We start from the raw sequence: 26,241 nt of genomic DNA on the forward strand, positions 1-26,241 counted from the left end.
CTGGACAAGACTCTGATTATAAATATAAATATAAGTATATTGCTGGTAGTAAGTAAAGAGCCTTGTAACATACCAGGGTTTGTCCATGCTGAATACATTCAGATACCATTAAAAGTGGAAAAAGCACATAGGAAGGCTGACACTTTGTAGTCCCTGGACTAGAGGAACATATGGGAGGTAGAGTCACTGGGCTACCTACATTTTTATCTTTCTTGTCATTTTCTGTTATGGACAGTTTAAAATATTTACCAGTTCACACACACACACACACAAATGCTTGCCTGAAATCTTAGGGTTAAATAGGAAGAAATTAGTTACCCATCATTTACTAACTGTAAACCAGAGGTGTGTGGGAGATCTGGTTTGAAGTAGATATGATGCAGCTCATTGTAAACATGCCTCAGAAAGGGAGCTTGGGCTGAGCATGATCCCTACCTTCTTCCCTCCCATTCCCCACTCTTATTGAAATATAAAGTATATTGTTTTCATTTATAAATTCCACCACAGGCCTAGAATAAGAAACTAAGTAGCATTTTAAATACTTTTGACCTTGTCCTTATTTGGATTATTGTTGTGAGGTGGGTTTCTGGTATAGACAGTTAACAGAATTGGCAGCCTCACTCATTGTAGTAAGGACTTCTAAGTGATAGTGATTGGCATCAAGACTTTGTCTTAGTTGAAATGTTCTCATAATGATGCAAAATGCATTAATAAACATGTGCTGGTCACACCTTAATGTTTGTGTAAGATCTAACATTGATTTAAAAACATTCCTATAGCTTAAAACATTTTAGCCTTTCTTGTCAATTTCTGTTATGTGGACAGTTTAAAATAAGCATTCATCTATCACTTCACAATAGAAAACACTAATCTGAAATATTACCCACTAGCTACTAATTGTAGGTTTGATATCATGCCCTTAAGATCAAAATCATTTCTTCATTTTACTGCATTATTAAAATTTCTCCTGTTTTCTCATTCCTTTTCAAGGAGTCTTTGGTGCTTCTTTACAATAAACTTCTTCCAATTGCCTTAAGACTTTTCTTCTACTCTAATCTCCCACTGTCACTACTCCCACTCTCACTACTGTTTCTCCATACTGATGAAAGGGAGCCTTCTCTTGCTACTGACTTCTTACAACTGTTCTTTAACTGAACAAAGTGCATGTCTGTGGTGAATTCCATTACTTGTATGCACAGATATTCTCATTATCTCATAGAATGCACTTATGGTTAAAAGAAGTTTTGTTTGTCCGGGTTTGTGTCCGTGTGTGTGTCCGTGTGTGTGTGTGTGTCCGTGTGTGTGTGTGTGTGTGTGTGTGTGTGTGTGTGTGTGTGTGTGTGTGTCCCCGTGTGTGTGTGTTTCCGTGTGTGTGTATGTGTGCGCATAAGCAAGGCATAACCTAAGCCATTACAAATAAAAATGTTAAATTATGGTGATATGCACTGTTTAAACCACTTCATTTGTACAAGCCCTGTTCATTTTTTTTTTTTTTTTTGTCTGTCATGGGGCTTTAACTCTGGGCCTGGTCTTCAGCTCCAGGCTAGTTCTCTACCACTTGAGCACCACTTCTGGTTTTGTGGTAGTTTATTGGAGATAAGAGACTCATGGACTTTCCTTCCCAGGCTGGCATTGAACTGTGATCCTCAGATCTCAGTCTCCTTAGTAGCTAGGATTACAGGTATGAGCCACTGGCACCTGGCCTTTCTAATTTAAACTAACTTTCTGAGAACTGTAGCTAGTATTTTGGTGTCCAGGTGCTTTTGTGCTCTATTGAGTTTGTTTGTTTGTTTTTTTTCAGTCAGGAAAGAATGTGCTATTACTGGGCCCTTGATCAGATGAATTCATTCTTTTGCCAATGGGTTTGAAGTACTCTTCAGTAGCTCAGTATATATTGTATCCCATCTTTGCGCTCAGCCCACCTCTATCTGTATTCCTCCCCATAAATTGGTAAGATATTGGGCTTGGTACAGGGGGGACAACAGAGTAATGGACGTGATGAGGAAGTGTTTGAGTGCAGCCTCAAAAAAGTTTCAAACTGTTCAATTCTTGCTTTGCAAATTTAATTTAAATAATTACAAATTATTTAAAAGTTGGTTTTTAATTTTCAGATTTTAAGTTATTTCTTGTGGTGAGGTATACTTGTAAATACATGGCTTTTGATGAAAATAATTTAAAGAAAACAGCCCTAGCGCCCCAGGTCAGAAGACTCCATTGTAGTACAAGCTTTCCTACTTAACTAGCTGAGGTACATTGAAATATTTCAGTCTCTTTCTGTCCTAGTTTCTGTAACTGAAGATAAAAAGGGATCTCATCTTTCATGCAATAAAAATGATAAATAAACTTTAAAACATCTAGGATAAAAGTGATGTTTATAATGATGGTAATGGATAATGATTCTTTATCTTTTTGAAATACTGAAAGCTTAAAACCAAGTTCTCTTTAAAATAAAACAATCCTTTTAAAGAAATATATTTTGTAAGTTAAATCAAACAGTAAAATTGACAAATATTGGAGCCCATTGGGAACTTGTATTTATTAATTTTGTTAGGCTGAAAAGTTTTAATTTAGATGCTGTGTAGGGGTATGGCTTTTGCAGTAACAAGCAAAATTGATGGTAGTGAAATCTAGAACCCATCATTATGGTCATATAAGCAGGAAAGACTATAGAGAAAAGAGTAAGTCTGGTACTATTATGAGAATAGAGGAGTCTTTGGTTCTCATGGCAAGATATCTGGTTAGAAGAAAATACTGATTAGGCCTGTCAGGAAAAACTTTTTACTTCAGGTTTAATGGGATCTGAGAAAATATTCCATCATCAGTTGAAAATTATGCCAGCTTTGCCACAAAGATAGCTGTCCCTAAGTAGATACATTCTCTGTTTGATTCTAAAGGATTTCAGTTTCCTGTAGACTTAAACTATGAGTTCGAAATTGTGACTGTCACATTATCCACGATTACAAAAAGGGCCAACTTTATGTGAAGAACTTGAGAGTTCAGGAGGCCAGTTTTAAAATGCAATTAAAAAGTGAGAGAGTGGACCTTGTTTTTGACATGCTAGTGAAATAGAAGTCAATAATTTTCAGAGTAAGGACATAAGTTGTTTTGTATAATTTACATTAAGGAACATAGATGGTCATGGTTCTGTTCTTGTCAGAGTGAAAATCTAGAACTTGCAATGTCCATTAATCATTAGTTGATTAAGTTGTAATAAGTTCATTCAGTAATAGGATGTAGTTTTCCCATCCCCATGGTCTATCATTTTATATAAAAATTTGTAAAAATTCATGATAAAATACAGATAGCATAAAATTTACCATTCCTAAGTGCACAGGCAGTGGTATTAAATACATCTGTTCTGCAACAGTCACCATCCCCATGATGGAGATTTCCAGTTTCTTCATTTTTGCATAACTTCAAATTTTTACGAGCATGCATCACTTTTGTATTAAAAACTTATCAAGCTTTGCTCTAGGGCCATGACAGTAGGCATTTTAGCAGTCATGTTTATACTCCTAAAGGCTGTGAAGAGTAGTAAAATGTGATTTCAAAAGCCAAATAATGAAGAGGTGACTGATCAAGAACACTGGACATTTATATGTACACATTAAACTATAATGCAACAGCTGCTGGGTGCAGGTGGCTCATGTCTATAATCCTAGCTATTCCAGAGGCTGAGCTAGGGGGCTTGTGATTTGAAGCCAGCCTGGGCAGAAAACATCTGTGAGATTCTTAACTCCAATTGATCAACAAAAGGACGGAAATAGAGCTGTGGTTTAAGTGGCAGAACGTTAGCTTTTTGCAAAATATTCTTGAGGATAGTGCATAGTAGGCCTTGAATTCAGGCTCTAGGACTAGCACAAAACAACAACAAAACAATATTCTTCTGAGCTTTTGATTGTTACTGATATAAATACTTTCATGTATTTGCTAAGCATAACTAACTTCTAAGTAAACACAGTAGGTCTGCTAAAATATAATGTGCTATTTGTAGTTGATGAGGTTGTTCTCATTCCCAACTCTGCTTATTCACATTATTTACTGAAATGTGAAAAAATGTTCAGTTGTATATTTAAATCTACTCTGTCCTTTTAAAATATTCCTTTATTTCTGGTTAGTATTTGGAGTAAAACAGAAAACAAGTTCTTTAAAGAGATCTAGCTTCAAAATGAATGTTACTTGGAAGAATTAGAAATAAAAAAATTACTTTCATATATAAATCATTTTAATTCTCTTAATGTCTTGTTTGTATATTATATTTTCATGCCAATGAATTAACGATTTCCAAGGTGTAAGTAGAAGGGGTGGGAATGAACTGATTTTGAGGGGACTGAGTTGATAAAATGAGTTGAGTTAACTGTGTTATTTATAACACGTGAAAATACATGTTTCTTTTTATGGTTTTGATAATGTGCTATCACTGAAGATAACTTGAAAAATACTTGTAGTTATTATTTTCCAAATTAACCTTATTGGGTTTCACACACCTATATATAGATTATAAAAACGAATGTGCTATTTGTTCATGAGTTAATGATAAAATGAGTTGAGTTAACTTTGTTATTTATAACACGTGAAAATACATGTTTCTTTTTATGGTTTTGATAATGTGCTATCACTGAAGATAACTTGAAAAATACTTGTAGTTATTATTTTCCAAATTAACCTTATTGGGTTTCACACACCTATATATAGATTATAAAAACGAATGTGCTATTTATTCATGAGTTAATGATTAACTTTTAGTAATTCACTTAAGCTTCAATAGGAAAACAATAGGAAGAGAAGAAAACAATGACTGTCTTTGGTTTGTGGTGAAAATAGACAGTAAATAGAAGACTTTTCCATTAAAATTTGCCAAATATTTGAGTTCTGGCTTTGTACCAGTTAAATGTTGAAAGACTTGTTAAATATTTTTTTGGTTTACATTTGAGAAGGTTATGGTCTGAAAGAAAGGTCAGATGATTTTGAAAGTTGTTAAAAATAAAAGGCTGATTAGACTATCAAGCTCCCTGGAACCTTGCTTGCACTTGGAAATTGTCCGCTCGACTCAGTTCATTAAGTCAGTTCATTCAACCCAAGTCTCTCTACTCATTTTGCTCAACTCAGTCCATGCAACTCATTTTCAATTCACTCAACTCATTTCACACAATTCAGCCCACTCAACTCAGTTCATTCCTACCACTTCTTTTTCAACTTGCAAATCTCTTTATTTTTTGACACTTTTTAAAAGGAGATACACAAAATGAGATATTAAAATTAAATTTTTTACTAGGGAAAAAGAAACTGTCAGTGTATATCTTGTATAATTCTGTATTAGAAAAATAGATGTTTTGGAAAATCCTAAAGGTTGTATTTTCAGAGATTTTTAAGTGTTTACTATAGAATCAATTTAAGTACCATTTGGATTTTTTTTTCTAGCCAGTATATTTCTTCATTGTGTCTAAAATACATGTCAGACATACTAAACTTTCAAATTTTATTTCCAGAGTAGGTAAAAATGAGTGTATTTCAAAAATCAGTATGCAGAACAATGTCAAATAGTATAACATTTGTTAAAAGGGGTTTGCTTATTTCTAGAAGCTAGCAGATAAAGAATATCCTGAGAAAATAAAACTGAAAGTTCATTTCTTTGGGAATAGGCATATATCCTGATAGATAGAGGATTTTTGAGTTGTTCTGTTTTTGGTGGTTCCTGCCTTCTCCAACTCCAGGTTCTAGGGCTTGAACTCAGGATCTGAGTGTTGTCCATGAGCCTCTTTGTGCTCAAGGCTAGTGTTCTACCATGTGATCCACAGCACCAATTCGGCTTTTTCTGAGTAGTTTGTGGGAGATAAGAGTCTCATGGACTTTCCTGCCTGGGCGGGCTTTAAACTGATATTCAGATCTCAGCTTCCTGAGTAGCTAGGATTGCAGGTGTGAGCTACCAGTGCCTGGCTGAGTTGTTCTGTTTTAAAACCTCATAATTTAAAAATAATGTTTTTATGTAATTCAAGACATTATCAACACAAGGATCTATATTTTCACAGATGGCCCTGCTGAGGCTCCAGTGACCAATGGGAACGTGACCACAGTGCCAGCCCTAACTGATGATCTGGACATCTTTGGACCAATGATTTCTAATCCCTTACCTGCAACTGTCATGCCCCCAGCTCAGGTAGGTGATAAATGGGGTTTTATATGACTGCCACATATTCCTTTTTGAAAAGTTTCAGCAGTTTAATTTAGAAATAATTGTTTCTGAGTAATCTGTGACTTCAAAGCCTACTTGTCATTGACTTGGAAAGCTAAGCCTATAGCTTGATTTTACATATAAAATTTCACTTAAATATAGTCGTTGTTATCGATTTACATTGTTTTTGGCTGCTATAGAAGCACATCCGAAACTGTAGAAACTATAGAGGCATAAACTTTATTGTCTGTCTTCCTTCACCCCTTTTTTGTGTGTGGTATTGAGCTTTGAACTCAGAGCCTCAAGCATTTTACCACTTGTCCAAACTTTGTTCTCTTAAAAGCTCTAGCACTTGCTTTAGGGAAACAGTTTAGAATTGCTACTTCAACCTGACTTAAAGTCAGTAAGGTCATTTATTTACTTTGGAAGTTTCTAAATTATATATGTTTTCATGGGAATAAGAATCTCTAGCAAATTTAGCACCCAGTCTTTTTTTTTAAAAGTAAGTTATATTTTAAGTTAAACTTTTTATTGCTATTGTGTGTGTGTGTGTTATATATGTGTGTGTAGTTTAATCTTAAGGTTTTTAAGAAGTGTTAATGGTAAAGAAATTTTGAATTGCCTAATTAACATTACATGAAATTTCAGATGTAATATATGAACTTTCAGGATACAAGTTACTCATAATTGTACATTAAGATTCTATATATCATATTTTAACTTTGCACATACAGTTTGTTTTAAGATAGAAAGATAAATCACTTTTTTGCCTACAGAAAAGGAAGTTTTGTATGTTTGGAAAAGTTTTAATAAGAAAAAGTCTGTCTTAGAAGATAAATAATATGTTATTGCACATATTTTTGTTATGATAGTATTGTGTTCTTCCCACTAAGATTTAAATCATTACTTTTTTTTTTTTTTTTTTTTTTTTTTTTTTTGGCCATGGGGCTTGAACTCTGGGCCTGGGCACTTTCCCTCAGCTCTTCAGCTCAAGGCAAGCGCTCTACCACTTGAGCTACAGCGTCACTTCCGGTTTTCTGGTGGTTTATTGGAGATAGGAGTCTCACGGTCTCTCCTGCCCGGGCTGGCTTTGAACTGCGATCCTCAGATCTCAGCCTCCTGAGTAGCTAGGATTACAGGCGTGAACCACCAGCACCCGGCTAAATCATTACATTTCTTAATTTAAATGGATCTTTATCAGAATTACATGCAGCAATATGAGTTTCAGGAAGGTAGCTTTGCCTTTTTCCCCATCATTGCAACACACATGGAGAGCAAGGGATTGTTTTTTTTTATTTTTTTAACTGTTGTTTCAAGTAATATGATTTACTTTGTGAATAGATGGAGATAAGGGTTTTCTAACTGGGCAATGGTGGCTAATGCCTGTACTCAACAGGCTAAGATGTGCGAATTCCAGTTGGAAACCAGCCCAAGTAGTAAAGCCCTTGAGACTTCTGTCTCCAATTAACCACCAAAAAGCCAGAAATGAAGCTGTGGCTCAAATGATAGAGTGCTAGTTTAGAGTGAAAAGGCAAAGGGACAATGCTTAGGTCCTGAGTTCAAGTCCCAATACTGGCACAAAAAAAAGAAGAGGAGAGGAAGAAGGGGGGGAGGAGGGAGGGAGAGAGGGAAGAAAAGGAAGGAAGGTAGGAAGGGTGGACTGTCAACTCTTGTGACTTTGGAAGGAAATGTTTAGGTTATTTGAAAATCTGATGAAGAAAATATTTCAGTCTAGCATTGTAGTGAGGCAGTTACATCTGTTGGATTCCACTGGGGTCTGAGGATTGTTTGCAATTGTTAGAGGATCAGACCCAACTGCTGAGTCTTCATTGTAGTTCATATGTGCTCAGTATCAGCGCAGCAAGTAGACCAGTGAAGATTTCTTTAAAGCCGAAGTACAGTAGTGCCATGAATCAGGAGCAGGAATCCTGGTGGAGGTCTGGGAGCAAGGCTGGCCTTCAGGTATTCTCATTGATAAAGTAGGTTGACTTTTTAAGTCAAATCTAATTCCTTGGAACGTTGAAATGTTTTTGTAGACCAAAATTGTGTTGAGTCTTATGAAATATTTTATGAAGAGGTACCTTTAACTTAAATTTAATGTAAAGATTAAAATTTAGGTAAATTTTCAAAATAATGCCTTTGAAATGGAATAGAGATTATAAACACCTGGGTATATTTGTGCTGGTACTGTGCAAATCATTAATTGTGGGGAGAGGAGGTTATTATATAGGAAATTGAGTTTAAAACTAGTTTATTTGTACAACAAGATTCTGAGTTACTCAGAATCCTATTCTTTCACTCTCTCACTCCCCAACCAAGCATGTATAAATTCTAATAAAAGATTTTACCACATGGACTATAGATTGCATTTACCATCTACTTTACCTGAGCCTGGAAATACTCAGCTGACAGGAATATACGTGTATTTGGAGGACTGGGAGCATGGACCATTCCAGAGCCCCTGTGGCAATACAGAAATTCCTTTTCCTGTTCTGTTGATGGTTGTATGTGTATGTAGGTATACATGACAGTATTTAGACTTGCTCACGTGCTCTGAAATGCCTGACCTTGGTTTAGCCTTGGAGTCCCAAAAGGCCAGTGAGTGTTTGGTTAGAGACATTGCAGCTTCCTGAAATATAAAGCAACAGGTAAACAGTATTTTATTCTGGGGTTGTAATGGTGGCAAGTGAAACATAAAAAATAAACATGTTTTGAGTCCTTTTATGTTGTTTAGTTGGCCACTTCTAGACTCTGTCCTTGTTAGATATCCATATTACCTACCTTTAGCAGAAGACACTTACACCGTGTTTAGATCATGTGACTATTAGGCTGCTCCATGATGAGACCAGGATTATAGTTCCCTACTCTTGAGTTTTTCTGTGATAACTTACTACCCACGGAAAGTAGACCCCGTGGTGTTAAATAGAACCATGATGAAAAGATATAGTTGGTTTTTTTTAACATTTATTCTGAGTAGCTAAAAATACTTGTACATAATTATCAAGCATATCTCTATTTTATGAGAGAAGTGCCACATCCAAGAGCACGCTGATTAAGGCTAGGGTTCTAGGCCTCTCAGGCTGGTTCAGACCCATGCTGTTAGCTTCTGTAATCTTTTTTTTTTGGGGGGGGGGGTCCGGTCGTGGGGCTTGAACTCTGGGCCTGGGCGCTGTCCCTCAGCTCTTCAGCTCAAGGCTAACGCTCTACCACTTGCCACAGCGCCACTTCTGGCTTTTTTCTTTTTGCTTATGTGGTGCTGAGGAATCCAACCCAGAGCTTCGGGCATGCAAGGCAAGCGCTCTACCACTGAGCCACCTTCCCAGCCCCAGCTTCTGTAATCTTTACTAACTAAGGTATACTTGGATTCAAGGGCATTGTTACAGTTGGCATTTCATCATATTTTGTACACACTTCAGTTTTTGCAAACTAAGATGGCGTTTTAAGACCCTGTCTTAGAGCCGTACCCCACTGGGGTTTTGAATTCAGAGCAAACTCTTCCTTGCTTGGCCAGAGGTCTATTACTTGAGCCACACCTCCAGCCTGGCTTTTTGCTTGCTAATTGGAGATAGACTTGTGCAAAACTTGAACAGACATCCTTCATGCTCAGCTTCCTGAGTAGCTAAGATTGCAGATGTAAGCCATTGGCTCACATAATTTTCTTCATATTATTCTGCTTAAATTACTTTATAAGTTGAATGTTTGGGCAGTTTTCCATGGTATTCTAGCCAGGGCATTAAACATTAAACACTTGAGAAGAATCCTAACCAGCTTTAGTATTGATATTTAAATTAAGTCCATATACACATTTAAATGTGATTAATATGTAATGACCACAGAGATCATAAAGCAAGATTTTTCAGTTAGAACTGTTCAGTACTAAATATGTGCATGATATAGATTAGTGAAAATACCGCATTATGTTAAATATCTGTGCACAAGTATTCATTGGCTTCTACATGGAGTGTTTGATACGGTATACAGGTGATCACAGTTTCTCTATATCATTTTTGGGCTAGGAACATTCTGGTGTTTTAAGGACTTAAGATTACATATATAAAAAGCTTACGATGTAGTTTTTGTAAAGGTAAAAACCTTTATTTAACCATTGTGAAACCCTCCTGTGGTCTAGTAGTTGTAGAGATTCATTCCAAGGAATACAAGTTCCTTGAAGCAATAGGGGTGGTCTTGAAAGACCATCCACCAAACTGTTGTTTTCTGTTCAAGATGAGATGAGCAAACTGCATCTCCCCAGCTGCTAAATAATTTTATTATGGAAGAACTTGTCTCCCTTCTTTACAGTTGCAAATTCAAATTAAGAAACATTTTATTCTAGATGTTTTTGTGGAGGCCTCCTGGAATTAATTCCTGCCTAATTTCATAACTGTCTGGATTTAAGTAGTAGATCAGTTATGGTGCACTATAAAGAATTCAATAGCTTTGTTTTGATGTTTGTCTCAGGGGGCATCCTCTGTACCAGCAACTGCTTCCTTATCTACAGTGACATCTGGGGATCTGGATCTGTTCACTGAACAAACTACAAAAGCAGAAGAAGTAGCAAAAAAACAACTCTCCAAAGATTCCATCTTATCTCTGTATGGTACGGGAACTATTCAACAGCAAAGCACTCCTGGTAATTAATTTTGAAACCTTTCAGTGAGTTGCAGTGACATTATTAGAAGTACATTCTGTATGACTGGAGTATCATTTACATTTATTCTCTACTTTCCTGTGGTATAGTGCATATTTCTGTTGCAGTTTATATAACTAAAACGGAAATGAATGAAGCGTTAGAATTAAAAAGCAGCAGGTACAGGATTCACAAAACTTTATTCATTCACATACCACTTCTTAAATATTGTTTCACAAGCTTAAAGAACATTGATTATCTTTCAAGAATTAGTAAAATTTGCTCTACATTGTTTGTACAGTATATTTCCTTGATAGTTTAATAAACAGTTTGATTTAGCACATAAATTCCAGAAACTTACAAATGCTTTGTTATTTTAATGAAAAATGCAGAATATTTATTCAGTGTTAGTCCATTGAAATCATATGACAATCCAATTACTTCCATAAAGAAAGCCAACTATAGTTTTAGTCAACTCCATGGTGCAAGTCAGCAGAACAGCCTGTGCTATTGTGCCCCATAAAGTTTGGTCTTCACAGTGAAGATACATTGTCTGGCTGTTGCCTAAGATTTACATATTCTTCTTAAATATGTTCAGATCAATAATTGATTAATTTCTGGAAATTACCAGCACAGTATAAATTCTCAGCAGTAGAGCAACTAGACTGCAGTGAAAGTTTGTAGGTCAGGAAGATGACAATCCTTTGTGTGTGTAGAGGTGAGTGTAGCTATATGTAATAGTCCTGATTTCTGTATTCCTTTTTTTAAATCTTGTTTCTTGTAATACAGGTGTGTTTATGGGACCCACAAATATACCATTTACCTCACAAGCACCAACTGCATTTCAAGGTTTTCCATCAATGGGTGTACCTGTACCTGCAGCTTCTGGCCTTATGGGAAATGTCATGGGACAGAACACAGGCATGATGGTGGGCATGCCCATGCCCAATGGTTTTATGGGAAATGCACAAACTGGTGTGATGCCACTTTCTCAAAATGTCATTGGCCCCCAAGGCGGAATAGTGGGACAGATGGGTGCACCCCAGAGTAAGTTTGGCCTACCACAAGCACAACAGCCTCAGTGGAACCTCTCACAGGTAGGGCTCATTTACTTTCCAGCTCCTCCCAAATAAAAAAAATATAAGTGGTTTTATTGATTGGCTGGTTAGTTGGTTGATTGGTTGAAATGTAATGATCTAGTAGGGATAATGTATCAGATCAGAAATGTCTCAACAATAGGAGGTTTTTAATGAAATGGACAAATGATTTGTCTGTGTCCTTTTAGTGTATTCTATAAATAAATGTTAGGCTTTTTTTTTTTCCATTTTAGACTACCAAACTGTAAAGATGAACATATTTAACTTATTAATAATAGAAGTTATCTTGGGCATCATGAGAGATACCCTGGTCTGCCACAGGAAGGTAGCATCAAGCTTTACCCAGCTTTCTGGTAGGGCATTTTGTAGTCCATGTAGTCCAAATCTATCTTTGTTAATAATATTTATGTACTTAATTTGGAAATTTATAAATCAGAAAATGCCCAGCCTATATTCATTGTCAAAGTACAATGCTATGGGGAGTCAAGACTATCTTCCATGTTATATACTTAATGTCCATGTATTTGTAAACTCTTTGTTCAAAAATTATTTAAGCTGCTGGGTGCTGGGAGCTTCATAATCGTAGCTACTCAGGAGGCTAAGATCTGTGGATCGAGGTATAAAGCTAGCCCAAGCAAGAAACTGTGAGATTCTTATCTCCAGTTAACTACCAAAAAGCCAGATGGGGAGCTGTGGTTCAAGTGGTAGAGCACCAGCAAAAAAAAAATCTCTGGAATAGCATCAGGCCCTGAGTTCAAGACCCAGGATCAGCACAAAACAAAATCCTCTTTAAACTGGGCACTGGTGGCTCACTCCTGTAACTTCTGGAAGCTGAGATCTGAGAATCATTTTTTGAAGCCAGCTTGGGCTGAAAAGTCTATAAGACTTCATCTCTAATTAACTAGCAAAATGTTGAACTGGAGGTGACATGAGTGATAGAGCACCAGCCATGTCCAAGCCAAGTGAGAGCTTAAATCCCTCAGTTCAAGTCCTCTTACGGGTGTGCATGAGCGCGCGCGCGCACACACACACACACACACACCATATCCATTAAAAACAGAAAGAGTGACTAATAATTGTAATTCTAGCTACTTGAGTGGTGAAGTTGAAGAGGATCAAGGTTCGAGAGACTACGTCTTATCCAATAAAAATCTATGCCTGCCAAGGTGAAAACCCAAGAAAGCCCTAGCAGAAAAAAAATAAAGCAGAAAAGGATATGGCATGGCTCAAATGATAGAATGCACCTTCCTAGTAATTTCCATGTACTGAATTCAGATCCCATATTGAGGAACAAACCTCTTCAAAATTGTATTTCCTTTTTATATATCCTATAATGACTTATATTAAAGAGTATCTATTGGCTCAAGAATTCTATATAAGCTGTGTACAACAAGTCCATATTTATCTCAAGCATCCCCTCATATATGAAATTCTGTTTTTACCTAAGCTAGTTTAAAGCTAAGAGATAACATTTCCTATGTCAACTGCTCTGTTCTCACTTTTCTTTAGATCCATAGACAAGGACTCTTAGTCACAAGTTCATTTTCTTACTCACTTTTCTGTTAGATGTTCTATGCCTTGTTGGTCTTGGCATCCATATAATTAGTAGGACCAATCATGAGAACATTCAGGGAAACAGTGTAGAGTGATTTCTAGAGTAATCACTGTACATCCCCGTAGATGCTGCAATTTAATTTTTATAATCATGCTTTCCAGAAATATGGGTGTGACACTGGTGTCTACCCACTGAGGATCTCAACATTTAAGGGTCAAATGTTGTTAACAGTTGGCTTTACATGGCCCAAATACTGAGTACAACCCAGTTCTGGTTAAAGTGAATTTGAGTAGTTCATACTTGCCCAACTTAGTCTACTCATACCAATCTACATTCACTAATAATTTGGGGGTCCTTTTTTTCTGACAGCCCACAAATCTAGCATCATATTCTGAAACCACAAGTTTATGAGGGATCAAAACTGTCTTCCACCTGGAAGCTGGTGGCTCATACCTAATAATCCTAGCTACTCAGGAGACAGATCTAAGGATCACAGTTCAAAGTCAGCCCAGGCAGGCAGCACAGTCTGTGAGTCTCTTAATCTCTAATAAACTACTCAGAAAAAGCTAGAAGTAGTTCTGTGGCTCAAATGGTAGAGCATTAGCCTTGAAAGGAAAAAAGAGAGAGAGAGAGAGAGAGAGAGAGAGAGACAGTGCCCAGGCCCTGAGTTCAAGCCCCAGGACAAAAATAAAAAAGCTGTCCAGATTATTCCAAGGGGTACTGTTTACACCAGCAATATCCACTGCCAATTATGGGTTGGTGGAAATTTCCATGAGTAACAACTTGTCATACCCCTTCAGGTACTTAGATTTGCAGTCAATATTATTGTCTTAGAAAAACTGCAAATGAAGACAGTCTTTCACATCTGTACTTTTTTTTTTGCATTCTTACTTAGCTTTTTTTGCCTAAGACTGGCGCTCTACTACTTGAAATATATACCTTTGCTTCTGGCTTTTTGCTGGTTAATTGGCAATTGGAGTCTCATGGACTTTCCTGCCTGAGCTGACTTTGAACTGGAATCATCAGATCTAAGCCTTATGCTAGCTAGGATTACAGGTGAACTACTGTTGTTTACTTGAAAGTAAGAGAATGACAGAGTTAAGAGACTTAAAATTTTACTTGACTACAATCTAGAAGAAAAATATTTATAGAATAGCATAAAATTAGTTTTAGCTGTTTATGTTGTCTGAATGCAAGTATACTTTATGACTTTCGATTTTTAGAAAATACAGAGCCATTTCATATTTTAATAGACAATTCTATCCATCATATAAAGTTTACATAGTAATGTTAGCATATGTTACTCTCTAAAATCTTCCCACTTCTTAGCACAGATTTTCTAGTGTAGTTGAAAGAGTGAACTCTATATAGACCAGATGCAAATTCAGAGATTACTTTGGTACCTTTTTTCAGTTGTGGTTCATCCTTGGAGATAAAAAATTGAATATTGAAAGTGAATAAATGTAATTGAGATTACTTTATGAACACTGCTAAAAAAAATTGGCAGAAAAGATGAGAGCAAATAGTTACTTGCTTTCCTTAAAGAGATACTTGTTGTCACTCTGTTTTTTACCCAAATACTTTATTTTCACATTAATGAAAAGATACTGAACTATGGCTAAAGAAACAAAAATTAAAAGTGTTTCTCTTAAACTGAACCTTTCATGTGTTTCACAGATGAATCAGCAAATGGCAGGCGTGAGTCTCAATAGTGGGAGTCCAGCAGCAGGCTTTGGCCAGCCCCCCAGCACAACAGCAGGATGGTCTGGAAGCTCATCGGGTCAGACTCTAAGCACACAGCTGTGGAAATGAGAACTGCAGAGCAAGTCTCATCCAAAACTAACATCTGACATTCCTTGCTAAAAGCATCTAGTTCCCCTAGTCATTCATGTACATATATATTGGTTTTCTTTCCCCCCACTTGTTCATATTAAGAATTACCTGATTGACCGTGTTGGTCTGTACTGATTAAATTTTTGTGGTGCAAAGCAGGTTAAGAATCCACTTTATGTCAAGGGCAGCTTTGCTCCTATTTCCCATGATTTCATAAAACCATATTATTTGAGAAGCTGCTCAGTCAACTTATATAATCAGTTTTGCTGTCGATAAAATTATAGCGCTAATGTTTGCATATAAGGGAAGTAGTTATCATGTTAGTAATACCTCTAACAGTATAACCCCACCCCCAAATTAGCCAGTAATCCTGTAGGAAGGTACTGTATGATCAAATGTTTAATCATATAAATAGAATGTAAATGTATCACTGAGCACTGTTTTCTAGTGTATCAAGATTCTTTTATTGCATCATTCACTTCACCGTGCTGTTGTTATGATGTGCTTTTCAGGGAACGTGGTTAGTGAAAAGATAAACCTGGATGTTACTGTAAAACTTAAGCATAAGAATTCAAATTTTACCTGCCTCTCATAATTTGGATCTCTTTATATGTACATAGTGCTAACACTAAGACCTTTGCTGCACTATATACAAACAGGGTAACTAAAACAAAGCCACTTTTCATCCTTGAAAGTATATCCAGGTTTATGACAGTAATTGTGTTTACATTTTATGGTGCCTAGTATTGACAAAATGTTATTTCCCTATATTAAACAGGTGAATCCATTAACTTTTTTGTGGATTTTATTTCTACATTGTATACCTGCCACCAGCCTTCCAAATGGTATGAAGTAGAGAACTAGGGATGTTTACTTGACAAAATACCTGTCATCAGGTTCTAAAACCTGTTCAGTTCTACTAATTACAAAGCCAAATGGAAAAGATGTACAAGTGTGTAAGGTACTCAGTAGTATCTTGCACTGTCACTTAGCTTACTGTACAGAAATCTTCATTAGGGTGTAGATAAAACATGCAGAACAAGTGAAGATAGAACATACATTTTGTAGCATCCAGTTAGCTTCTGTTAAAATAGAAGTCCCATCAGGTGACAGTAAAAGTTGTTGTATTGAATGAAGTAAAAGAAACAATACCTGAATGATCTGCAGCCTGAACTCCAAATATCCTCTTCCACACCCCTTGACTGGGCAAACTGCACCATCTGGTGTTTCCATTTATACCTCAATTTTCACTGTGTCCACGAGGTACTTTGGCTCATTGGCTAGATTAACCTTCTCTGTCCGAGTATGCCACACAAGAACCTAAAGTGGAAGGAAATATGTTGAGTACACACACTTGTAACACTGAAACTCAAAGTTGGCAACCTGAGTGCAATGAGTACCTTGGTGCAGTTACTTGCTTTGGGTTCCAGTTCTTCAACAGTTGTGATCTGTTTTAGGAAGTCAGATTCTTGCATCCCTGGCTGGGATCCACGACGCGTAAATACAGCTTTTGGATTGGATAAGATGACTTGAAGACTTACAGCAAATCCTTTGCAGAATAATAATAAGAAAGCCAAAGATACTTTAGGACATTGTACTTTTCTTTTTATAATTATACTAAAGCTATTTTAAAACACTTATTAGATTTTATAGTATTATTTCCTTTATAGTCTTGAGTAAAATTAGTCACTGTAATATTGTACACTCAGTGCAAAACATGTGCCTGGAGGCAACTACTATAAAATAGGTAGTCTAGTCTATTGATAATACATGGTGAATTTTATGAGTTTCTACTTAACAGAGCTATTATTGATACTCTGAACTCAATGCAGTGAAAAATCATACTTGACTAAATTCTCCTTTGTTCAAAGATTTGTGCTCAGTGTTCGTCTGCCCTAATACCATTATGTGTGCTTAATCAAGATCTGTACTACTCTCTCTGGGTTTGCATCAAAAACATTAGTAATAGAAGCCTATTATCTCAAAAACAGATAATAGGTAATTTACCATTTGTTTTGAACTGAAAGTGTGAGAGGGGTTTACAAATCAGTGCAGGCCATCTGAGGCCCTAATTTTATTTCCCTCTCTCTCCCTACCAACACACATACAGGTATAAAATTCCTCCAATGATCTTGGTCACATTAAAATACTATTACTATTTATTCTGTAGTTTAAGAAACTATGATCTGGCCATGAAAGCATTCTGCAAGTCATCTGAACAACTGTGTGGGACACTGGTATCTTATGTGTATAATCCTAGCTACTCAAGAGAGGCAGAGATCTAAGCTAGCTTGAGCAGGCTAATCCTCCTACCTCCAAGTAGCTAGCAAAATTCTGGAACTGGAGGTGTGGTTCAAGTGGTAGAATAACTGTGCTGAGCCAAAAAAGCTCAGTGAGAACTTGAAACACTAGATTCAAGCCTTAGTACTGGCAGAATCAAAAAACAATAATTGTTTTGGAAGTCTGAAGTCTTGTTGGACCTCTTTGTACCTAATGATTAGGGTGATACTCTAATCAGCACTCTCCATGAGGACCATGCAAATACCAAATGATCCAAGCCAGAATGTTAGAGCTATGAGAAAACCACAACCATCAAATGCCAGTCAGCCAATCTTATGTTCTAGACCCTGCTGCATATGAACAACAGTATAGAACACTGACTCACTCAGCATTTGTTTCATGCAAAACAACAAATTGCCAATCCTGTAGGAAGGTGGACATTGAGCAGAAAACACTGAGTTTGGAATTAGTCTGTTTTGCTCACATCTTTTCACTTACTTGGGATACTGGTCAAGTATTGATTCTGGAACTTAGCCATTTCCTAGTTTGTAAGTGAAGTGTTAACACCTTCTCAACTTACTATTTGATGTAGGATAATGTATAGGGAGACAGGACTACAAAGCACTGTTAAAAAATTACAGCATAGACAAAAGCACCATAGCAGGTAGTGCCAGGAGGGGCAGGAGGTGTCAGCTTGCCTATCATTTTTCATCACTGGTAACAAATTAGAAGTCTCCTTCAGGCAAGAATTCAACAAAATTGGGCTGGGAAGTTGGCTTAGTGGTAGAGCACTTGCCTTGCATGCCTGAGGCCCTGGGTTGGATTCCTCAGCACCACATAAGCAAAAAGAAAAAAGCTGGAAGTGGTACTGTGGCTCAAGTGGCAGAGCACTAGCCTTGAGCTGAAGAGCTGAGGGACACCACCCAGGCCCAGAGTTCAGACCCCAGGACTGGCACAAAAAAAAAAAATTCAATAAAATTTTAAGGCTTAATTTTAATCCACATTCAACTATAAACAGGGCTGCATCCTTTAAAATTTTTTAAAATCGAAATGAGTCTGCCCTTCCTTTTCAATCACACTAAAGCTCCTCGAATATTCTTTACTAGCTTAAAGGTACTGATTTGTATGTGTGTGTGTATGTGTGCGTGTGTGCACTCATGCACACACATATATTGCCAGTGTTGAAGCTTGAACTCAAGGCCTGTGTGCTGTTCCTGACCTTTTTTTTTTTTTGCTTCAAGCTTGCACTCTACCTCTTTAGCCACAGCTCTACATCTAGCTTTTTTGGTGATAAAGTGGAAATAAACAGTTATAGACTTTATTGCCCAAGCTGGCTTCAAACCACAATCCTCAAATCACAGCCCTCCAAGTAGTTAGGATTAGAGGCATGAGCCACTGGTGTCAGACAAGGAACTGATTTTCCTATTCTTCGATTTTTTTTTTAAGTAGCTGGTCTAAATTGTACTCATAAAAAGTATATGAAACAACTTTGATCTGATATTCATTTTATATAAGACTTTAATGTTATGACCACTAAAGGATTTCAGATTATGGGTATTTTGCTTTACTTGATCAGAAATATGCTTCTAGCTCTTAATGACAGAATCTACAGTTAAAGCACAGCATAAAACTGCCCGGTTTTGCCAAAAGGCCTCTTTTTGCTTCATTGTAGAATGAAAGCCAGGAGAGGGCAAGAGGGAGGGGGGGGGAGGGAGAGAGAGGGAGAGGAAACCGCAAGGTATACCTTCGAGCTGACCTTGGTTTTGGGGTTTCCTCACTTCCAAATATTTATTTATCTAGTCTTTGCATTCCCTTTTTGAAATTAGCTTTAATGATATTGGAGCGGCTTTGAGATATTAGGAGCTTTACAGAAACCTTGAGAGTTAGGTTTTCTGTCTAGAGGAGTTATATAAAAACTAAAATGCCAGTGAAAAGTAGGTTCAGCGTAATGCCATGGTTTAATTTAACATCTATAATCCTAAACTGAGATCTGAGGATTACAGTTTTATGCCAATATGGACAGACAGATCCTCAAGATTCTCATCTCTTAACAGCAAAAACCAGAAGTAGAGATGCAGCTCAAGTAGTAGAGCACCAGTGTTGGGAGAAAAAGCTAAGGGAGGGTGAGAGGCCCTGAGTTCAAGCCTCAATTCTGGCACACATAGAATGTAGTTTAGTGTGAGGGCCGGATTTCCTAAAATATAAGCAGAGTTAGGTCGGAAGGATATTGCCAGAGAGGAACAACGCCTGCCCCATGTATACTTACCAGTTCATGGCTAAACCATTTATAAGACATTCGGAATTCTAATAATGTGGACTGGAGTTGTAGCTCAAGTGTACAGTAACAGGAGCAAAATAAGCTGACAGAAAATACAAGACCCTAAGTCCAGGTGCTAGTCAAAAAATGTAGGTATGGCTCAAGTGTTAAAAGCGCCTGCCTATCAAGTGTAAGAACCTGAGTTTAGACCTCAGCACTGAGAGGGGAAAAAAAGTCAAGTATGTCATATTACTTTTACACAAACTAGAATAGGAATTTGGTTTCCTCTGTTGTTCTAATAACTAAAAACTGATACTTCAAAATAAGTTTCCTGACCAGCATGTTGGACAGAGCTCACCCATACACTGAGAGATCTCTGCCCCAGCTTCTTTTCTGGAGTGCTTCCTACCTCACAATGTGGAGAGCCCCAAAACTCCAGTCACCTTTGGAAATTGAATGGAGGACAATTTCAGATTCCTGGAGAGGAGAGACTGGACTGCTACCCCAGGGCAGCTAATGAGTCTCAGATCAACCAATGGCACTCACTGAGACTGGACACAGTTCACATTCTCATCAGGCAGGGAAGTGTACCTGGGAAGAGCTAGAACATCCAGAAGAGTATGGGAAGATTATGACCTGGTGAGGGGTCAAATGTACAAAGGCTCAGCTGGTTCTACCAACTTTGAAAAGTGAGACTTGAAAAACAGATTTAAAAGATTAAAATGTGCCCAAGTAACTTAGTTGTGTTCCACTGTAAAGCTAAAACCATATATCCCCATATATATGATACAGTATATATATATACACACACACATACATACACACATGTGTTATGTGTATATCTATACATGTTATGTATGTGTCAGTGTCCAGCAGTTTAAAATCAACGTGCCTAAGACAATTGCCATGAGTACAAAAGCAGTAGTAAAAAGTTTCCATGATGAAGAGAAAATTCAGGCAACAGAACAAAACTAGAAATAACAGATGACAGAATTACAGAACAAACTCATTAAAATATAAGTAATACTTCATATATTCAGGAAGGTAAAGAAAGATGGAGAATGCACAGTAGAGATATGAGATATTTAAAAAGGCAAAATCACCTCAGTGATGAAAATTACAATGTCTACTGGGATTAACAGCAAAGAATTTTATTAAAGAATAAAAGATTACTAGCTAAGCACATAATGAAAACTACCAAAAGCAAGCCTAGAATAAAATGAATTAAACATACACATTAGATCACAAAAACAGGATAAAAGGTGAAAAAGGGAGACATAAAAATATATTAAGAAGGGGCTGGGAAGTTGGCTTAGTGGTAAAGTGCTTGCCTTGCATGCATGAGGCCCTTGGTTCAATTCCCCAGCACCACATAAGGAAAAAGAAAAAAAGCCAGAAGTGGCTCTGTGGCTCAACTGGTAGAGCGCTAGCCTTGAGCTGAAGTGCTGAGGGACAGCGCCCAGGCCCCATGACCGGACCCCCCCCCCAAAAAAAATATATATATATATATTATATATATATAAAGAAATAAAGAAATGTATTTCCAAGCTAGGAAAATCAATTTGAGACAGACACAGACGGACTGGGACACAGAGACAGACACAGAGCAAGCACATGCAGTATCATTAGGTCACTCTACCCAGAGTAACATCATACACAATCTTTTCAAGTATATATGTATAGTTATTAGAATAGACCATACTTTATCAAGTTTATCAACCATAAACCAAGTCTTGGTAAATTAAAAAAATTCATATTATAACTCTAAGCCCTCTGTATATCACCTTTATAATAATTTTTTAAATCATATAAAATAGAAAAGTGTTATTTTCCAAATATCTGGCCAGTTACCAGTGGCTCATGCTTATAATCCTAGTTACTCAAAAGGCAGAAAACTGGTTCAAAGCCAGCCCAGCGTACAAGTCCAAGATACTCATGCAAAAAGCTGTAAGGAGAGGTACGGCTCAAGTGACAGTGCCAACTTTGAGCAAAAAGGCCAAGGGAGAACATGAGGCCCTGAGTTCAAGCCTGTCTAAAAGTATTTTTAAAAAGCCATTATCTGGGTACCACATATTTCTAGCAAAGAATAAAATACAGATCAAAGATGATTTTTTTTTGGGGGGGGGGTCCAGTCGTGGGGCCTGAACTCTGGGCCTGGGCACTGTCCCTCAGCTCTTCAGCTCAAGGCTAGCGCTCTACCACTTGAGCCACAACGCCACTTCCAGCTTTTTTCTTTTTGCTTATGTGGTGCTGAGGAATCGAACCCAGGGCCTCAGGCATGCAAGGCAAGCGCTCTACCACTGAGCCACCTTCCCAGCCCCCAAAGATGATTTTTTTTAAAAGCCTGTAATCCTAGTCACTCAGGAAGCTGAGATCTGAGGATCTCCATTCCAAGCCAATAGGAGCAGGAAATTCTATGAGATTCGTTTTTAATCATGTTGGTATATTTATATATAAATCTAAAATCACATCACTGTATTAATTATTAATGTTAAATATGAACATTACATATGAACATATGATATTAAATATGAACATTACAATTTTCTGAATCTGACTCAGTCCATTCTAAAAATACACACAACTTATCTCTAACCACTAAAAATGCTGGAAGTGGAGCTGTAGCTCAGTGAAGAGTGGTAGCCTTGAGCATAAAAGCTCACAGACAGCACTTAGGCCCTGAGTTCAAGCCCTAGATCTGGCTTATACATATATAGATCTGGCTTATCTGCATATACACACATACACACACACACACACACACACACACACACACACACATAAGGAGAAAGAATACAAGAAAAGCAGTTAACAATGCAAGTGAAAACAAGACATCTCAAAAATTGTGAGATTCATCCATCTAATGCAATGTTTGGATGGAGAATAACTACTTTTAAAATAGGAAACTGGGCTTACTATGTTGCCTGGCCTGGCTCTGAAAACCTGGACTCCTTAACCTACTGAGTAGCTGGGATTACAGGTAAGTTTGTGTCATTACCTCAGACAGAAGTGTTTTAAACAGCTTTAAACATTTACTAAATAAGAAGAGAAATGAGCTCCTACCTTTAGAAAAGGTAAGTACCCAATATATAGGGGATAAGTACTATAAAGTATAGTAGTAGAAATTACTGAAGTGAAACAAAACAATAGAGAATCTCAGCAAAATTAAAACTAACTTGAGGGGAATGGGCGATAAGGTTAAAACATTACCCATACTTCCCAGGAAATAGAAATCACAAATTACCAATACCAGAAACAAGAGACAGTTATACTGCTGTTTCACTGAACCCACTTTAAGCCATTAAAATGTTCAATTGCTAAATTAGAAATGTATGTACACACAATACAGTCATGAAACTTGCTGGGGAAAGACAGCTACTTGTATGTTACATTACTACATCATCTCCCTAAAGTACCACGCATGTCTTCTCCTAACAGTGTACTGTGTGTGTGTGTGTGTGTGTGTGAGAGAGAGAGAGAGAGAGAGAGAGAGAGAGAGAGAGAGAGAGAGAGAGAGAGAGAAGGAAAGAGGGAAATAGAGGAAAAAAACAGTTTCAGTCTTCCATGTCTATGGCCTCTTATTTAAATATAGTTCATATATATATATATATATATATATATATATATATATATATATATTAAAGTTGCCATTTATTTATTTATGTGCTGATATTGGGGCTTGAACTCAGGGTCTGGGCACTGTTCTTAGCTCTATTGTGCACAGCTGGTGCTCTACCACTTGAGCCACAGCTCCACTTCTGGCTCTTTAATTGAAGATAAGAGTCTCATGTACTTTCCTGCCCAGTCTGGCTTTGAACTAGGATCCTTAGATCTCAGCCTCCTGAGTAGCTAGGATTAGAGCCAATGGTGCCTGGCTTTTAGGAAAAAAAAAAAAAAAAAAAAAAAAAAGCCTTTTTTTAAAAAAATGAAGTATTTGTAAAAAGAGGATTCAATTCCAGAAGTAAGGTTGTGAGTACAGTGCATCTAGGTCAGAGTCAGCCCTTCCATCATTCTCACCCAGATTTCCATCATCCCATACCTACCCTCAAGGTACAATGGTCAGTTGTTATATTATGTACAGTGAATATAATAACTGTGTTTGCTCACTCTTCCTCCTCCATTGGTGGCTCCAACCTTTTGCCTTTCCCCCAGAACATGTTTCAGCTTCTGTGTTTTCATTTTGTTGAATAGTTGACTAGTCAGAGGAGTTACATACACCATTGGACTCCTCCCCTAAGTATAGCATCCTTTAGTCAATTTGTGTATATATGCATATAACCTTGAATGTGTTATTATGGATGTTTATATGTTAGATCTAACTTCCACAGATGAGAGAAAACATGCACCGTTTGTCTCTCTGAGCCTGATTTACTTCATTTAATGCTGGTGGGATGTTGGGGGCGGGGAAGGAATGCTGGTGGATGTTGGGGGTGGGGGATGTAAGCTAGTACAGCCACTCTAAAAGACAGTTTGGAAGCTCCTTAAAAAAAAAAGGATGATATGGAATACAGTGATCCCAGGTCATACCATCCACTGATACAGCAATGAGCACCTACTGGTAATATTCTAAATCAGCATATAGTAAAGATACTTGCACATCCATAATTATTGCTGCTCTATTCATGATAGCCCGCAGAAACAGCCCATATGCCCTACATTTGAGGAGTGGATCAAGAAAATGTAGTGAATATATGTGATAAGTATATATCATGGAATTCTTTTCTCATCAGAAAGAATAGTATGTCATTTGCAGAAAATGGATGAACCTGGAAAAAATGCCTTTTAAAAGAATCTGACTATTGGGTTTAGCACATTTCTAACTCTGGGCATTATGCTTTGTAAAGATGATTTTTTACCATTGACTAGTCTTGGCATCACTGGTAAAAATGAATTTACCATATAGTTAAGGGTTTACTTCCTGGCTATCAATTATATTCCCATAATCTGCATACATATCCTTATGCTAGTTTCTGCATTACTATTGCTGTATTTTCAAATCACCAAATATAGCCACTCCAAATCTTTTATTTCCAGATTGTTTTAGTAATTTTCAGTCCTTCAATTTTCCTTAGTAATTTTCAAAGCACCTTGTCAAATTCTGCAAAAATATGCTTAGAATTCTGACAAGGACTACACTAAAACTGGAGGATAATTTGAGGAAAAATTACCATCTTAGCCATATTGTCTTCTAATTCATAAAGGCATGTTTCCATTTTATTTCTTTAATTCTGCTAATTAATCATCATACCGTGTACTTTTATTATCTTTATTGTATTTATTTTATTATCATTTACTGTGTTATCTTGTAATTTTTTATTATTCCTGACATTGTGAATTAAATTATTTCCTTAATTTTATTTTCAGATTGTTTACTACTAGCAAGGAGAAATACAACTAAATTTTATGCACTTTTTCAAAAGGAAATTTTTTCCATTTCTCATTTATTAATCTTGTTTTTTTTTTATCTTGAAAAACACTGAATTTTGTCATGTGCGTCTTTTTTCTGCATGTATTGTCCTTTGTTATTTTACTGCTGTTATTTTAACATATCTGAACAGGTTACATGCTTACCTGTCATCAAATTCACCTTTTATTTAGTTTTTTTTTTTTTTTTTTTTTTTTGCATCAGTATTCAGAAGGGGAACTGGTTTGTAGGGGGTTTTATCCTTACTGTTACCTTTGTGTTGGTCTGTAAGAATGAGTTTAAAATGTTCTTTTCTATTTTTGGAAACTATGAGGGATTAATGTGAAAAGTTTCTTTAAATGTATAGAATTTGACTGTGAAAACATCTGGAACTGGGTTTCCTGGAACTGGGTTTCCTCTGGGAGAAGCTGATTATTAATTTGATGACTGTATTTGTTAGAGATCTATTCAGATTTTCAATTTTTTATTAGCACACATATCTGTACAGGGGAGTTTCACTGTGGCATTTCCACACCTGTAAACAGTGTATTGAGATCAACTTCACTCTCTATTACTCCCCCTCTTCCCTTTCCCCTCCACCTTTTAAAAACATTTTCAACCGATTTCATTGCTCTAGTTTCTTCCATGCAAATCAAATGCTTGGACCAAATTTAGCCTCTTAATTTGACCCACTCTCATCCAGGTCTGTTTTTCTTGTCATTTTATTTTGGCATGTATTAATTGCACCAAGGGGTTTTGCTGTGTTATTTTAGACATGTGTCTATCACATTTTGCTCAGAATATGCCTATTGCTTTCTCTTTACCTCCCCCAATTCACAACTGATAACAGTTTTCACTGAAATTCTCTATGCTGTCTACATTCAACTTCTGATTTAAAAAAATTTTTTTTGTATATGCTGGTACTGGAGTTTAATTAAACTTGGGGTTTCCCACACTTAATCCATTACCTCCACTTCCAGCTTTTTGCTAGTTAACTAAAGTCTCACAGGCTTTAT

General features: G+C 36.8%; 2 protein-coding genes across 6 annotated transcripts in view; one reads left to right on the forward strand and one right to left on the reverse strand.

Annotated features, from left to right (window-relative positions):
* The window catches only part of Smap1 (small ArfGAP 1), a 133,874-nt gene extending 117,799 nt beyond the window's left edge, over positions 1-16,075 (forward strand). For all 5 annotated transcript variants that reach the window (XM_070012179.1, XM_070012180.1, XM_070012182.1 and 2 more), the window contains 4 exons: positions 6,030-6,157; positions 10,631-10,802; positions 11,589-11,896; positions 15,129-16,075. In XM_070012179.1, coding sequence (XP_069868280.1) covers positions 6,030-6,157; positions 10,631-10,802; positions 11,589-11,896; positions 15,129-15,263 — 743 coding nt within the window. In that variant the 3' untranslated portion in view covers positions 15,264-16,075. The remainder of the gene's footprint in view (positions 1-6,029; positions 6,158-10,630; positions 10,803-11,588; positions 11,897-15,128) is intronic.
* Positions 16,076-16,121: 46 nt separating this feature from the next.
* Positions 16,122-26,241, reverse strand: part of B3gat2 (beta-1,3-glucuronyltransferase 2) — a 53,067-nt gene continuing 42,947 nt past the window's right edge. The window contains exons 3-4 of the mRNA XM_070012183.1: positions 16,685-16,833; positions 16,122-16,604 (exon numbers count right to left, since the gene is read on the reverse strand). Of these exons, the coding sequence (XP_069868284.1) occupies positions 16,518-16,604; positions 16,685-16,833 (236 nt within the window). The 3' untranslated portion in view covers positions 16,122-16,517. The remainder of the gene's footprint in view (positions 16,605-16,684; positions 16,834-26,241) is intronic.

The sequence above is a fragment of the Dipodomys merriami genome, unplaced genomic scaffold, assembly GCF_024711535.1.
Source record: "Dipodomys merriami isolate MVZ:Mamm:240054 unplaced genomic scaffold, mDipMer1.0.p SCAF_89, whole genome shotgun sequence".
NCBI lineage: Eukaryota > Metazoa > Chordata > Mammalia > Rodentia > Heteromyidae > Dipodomys > Dipodomys merriami.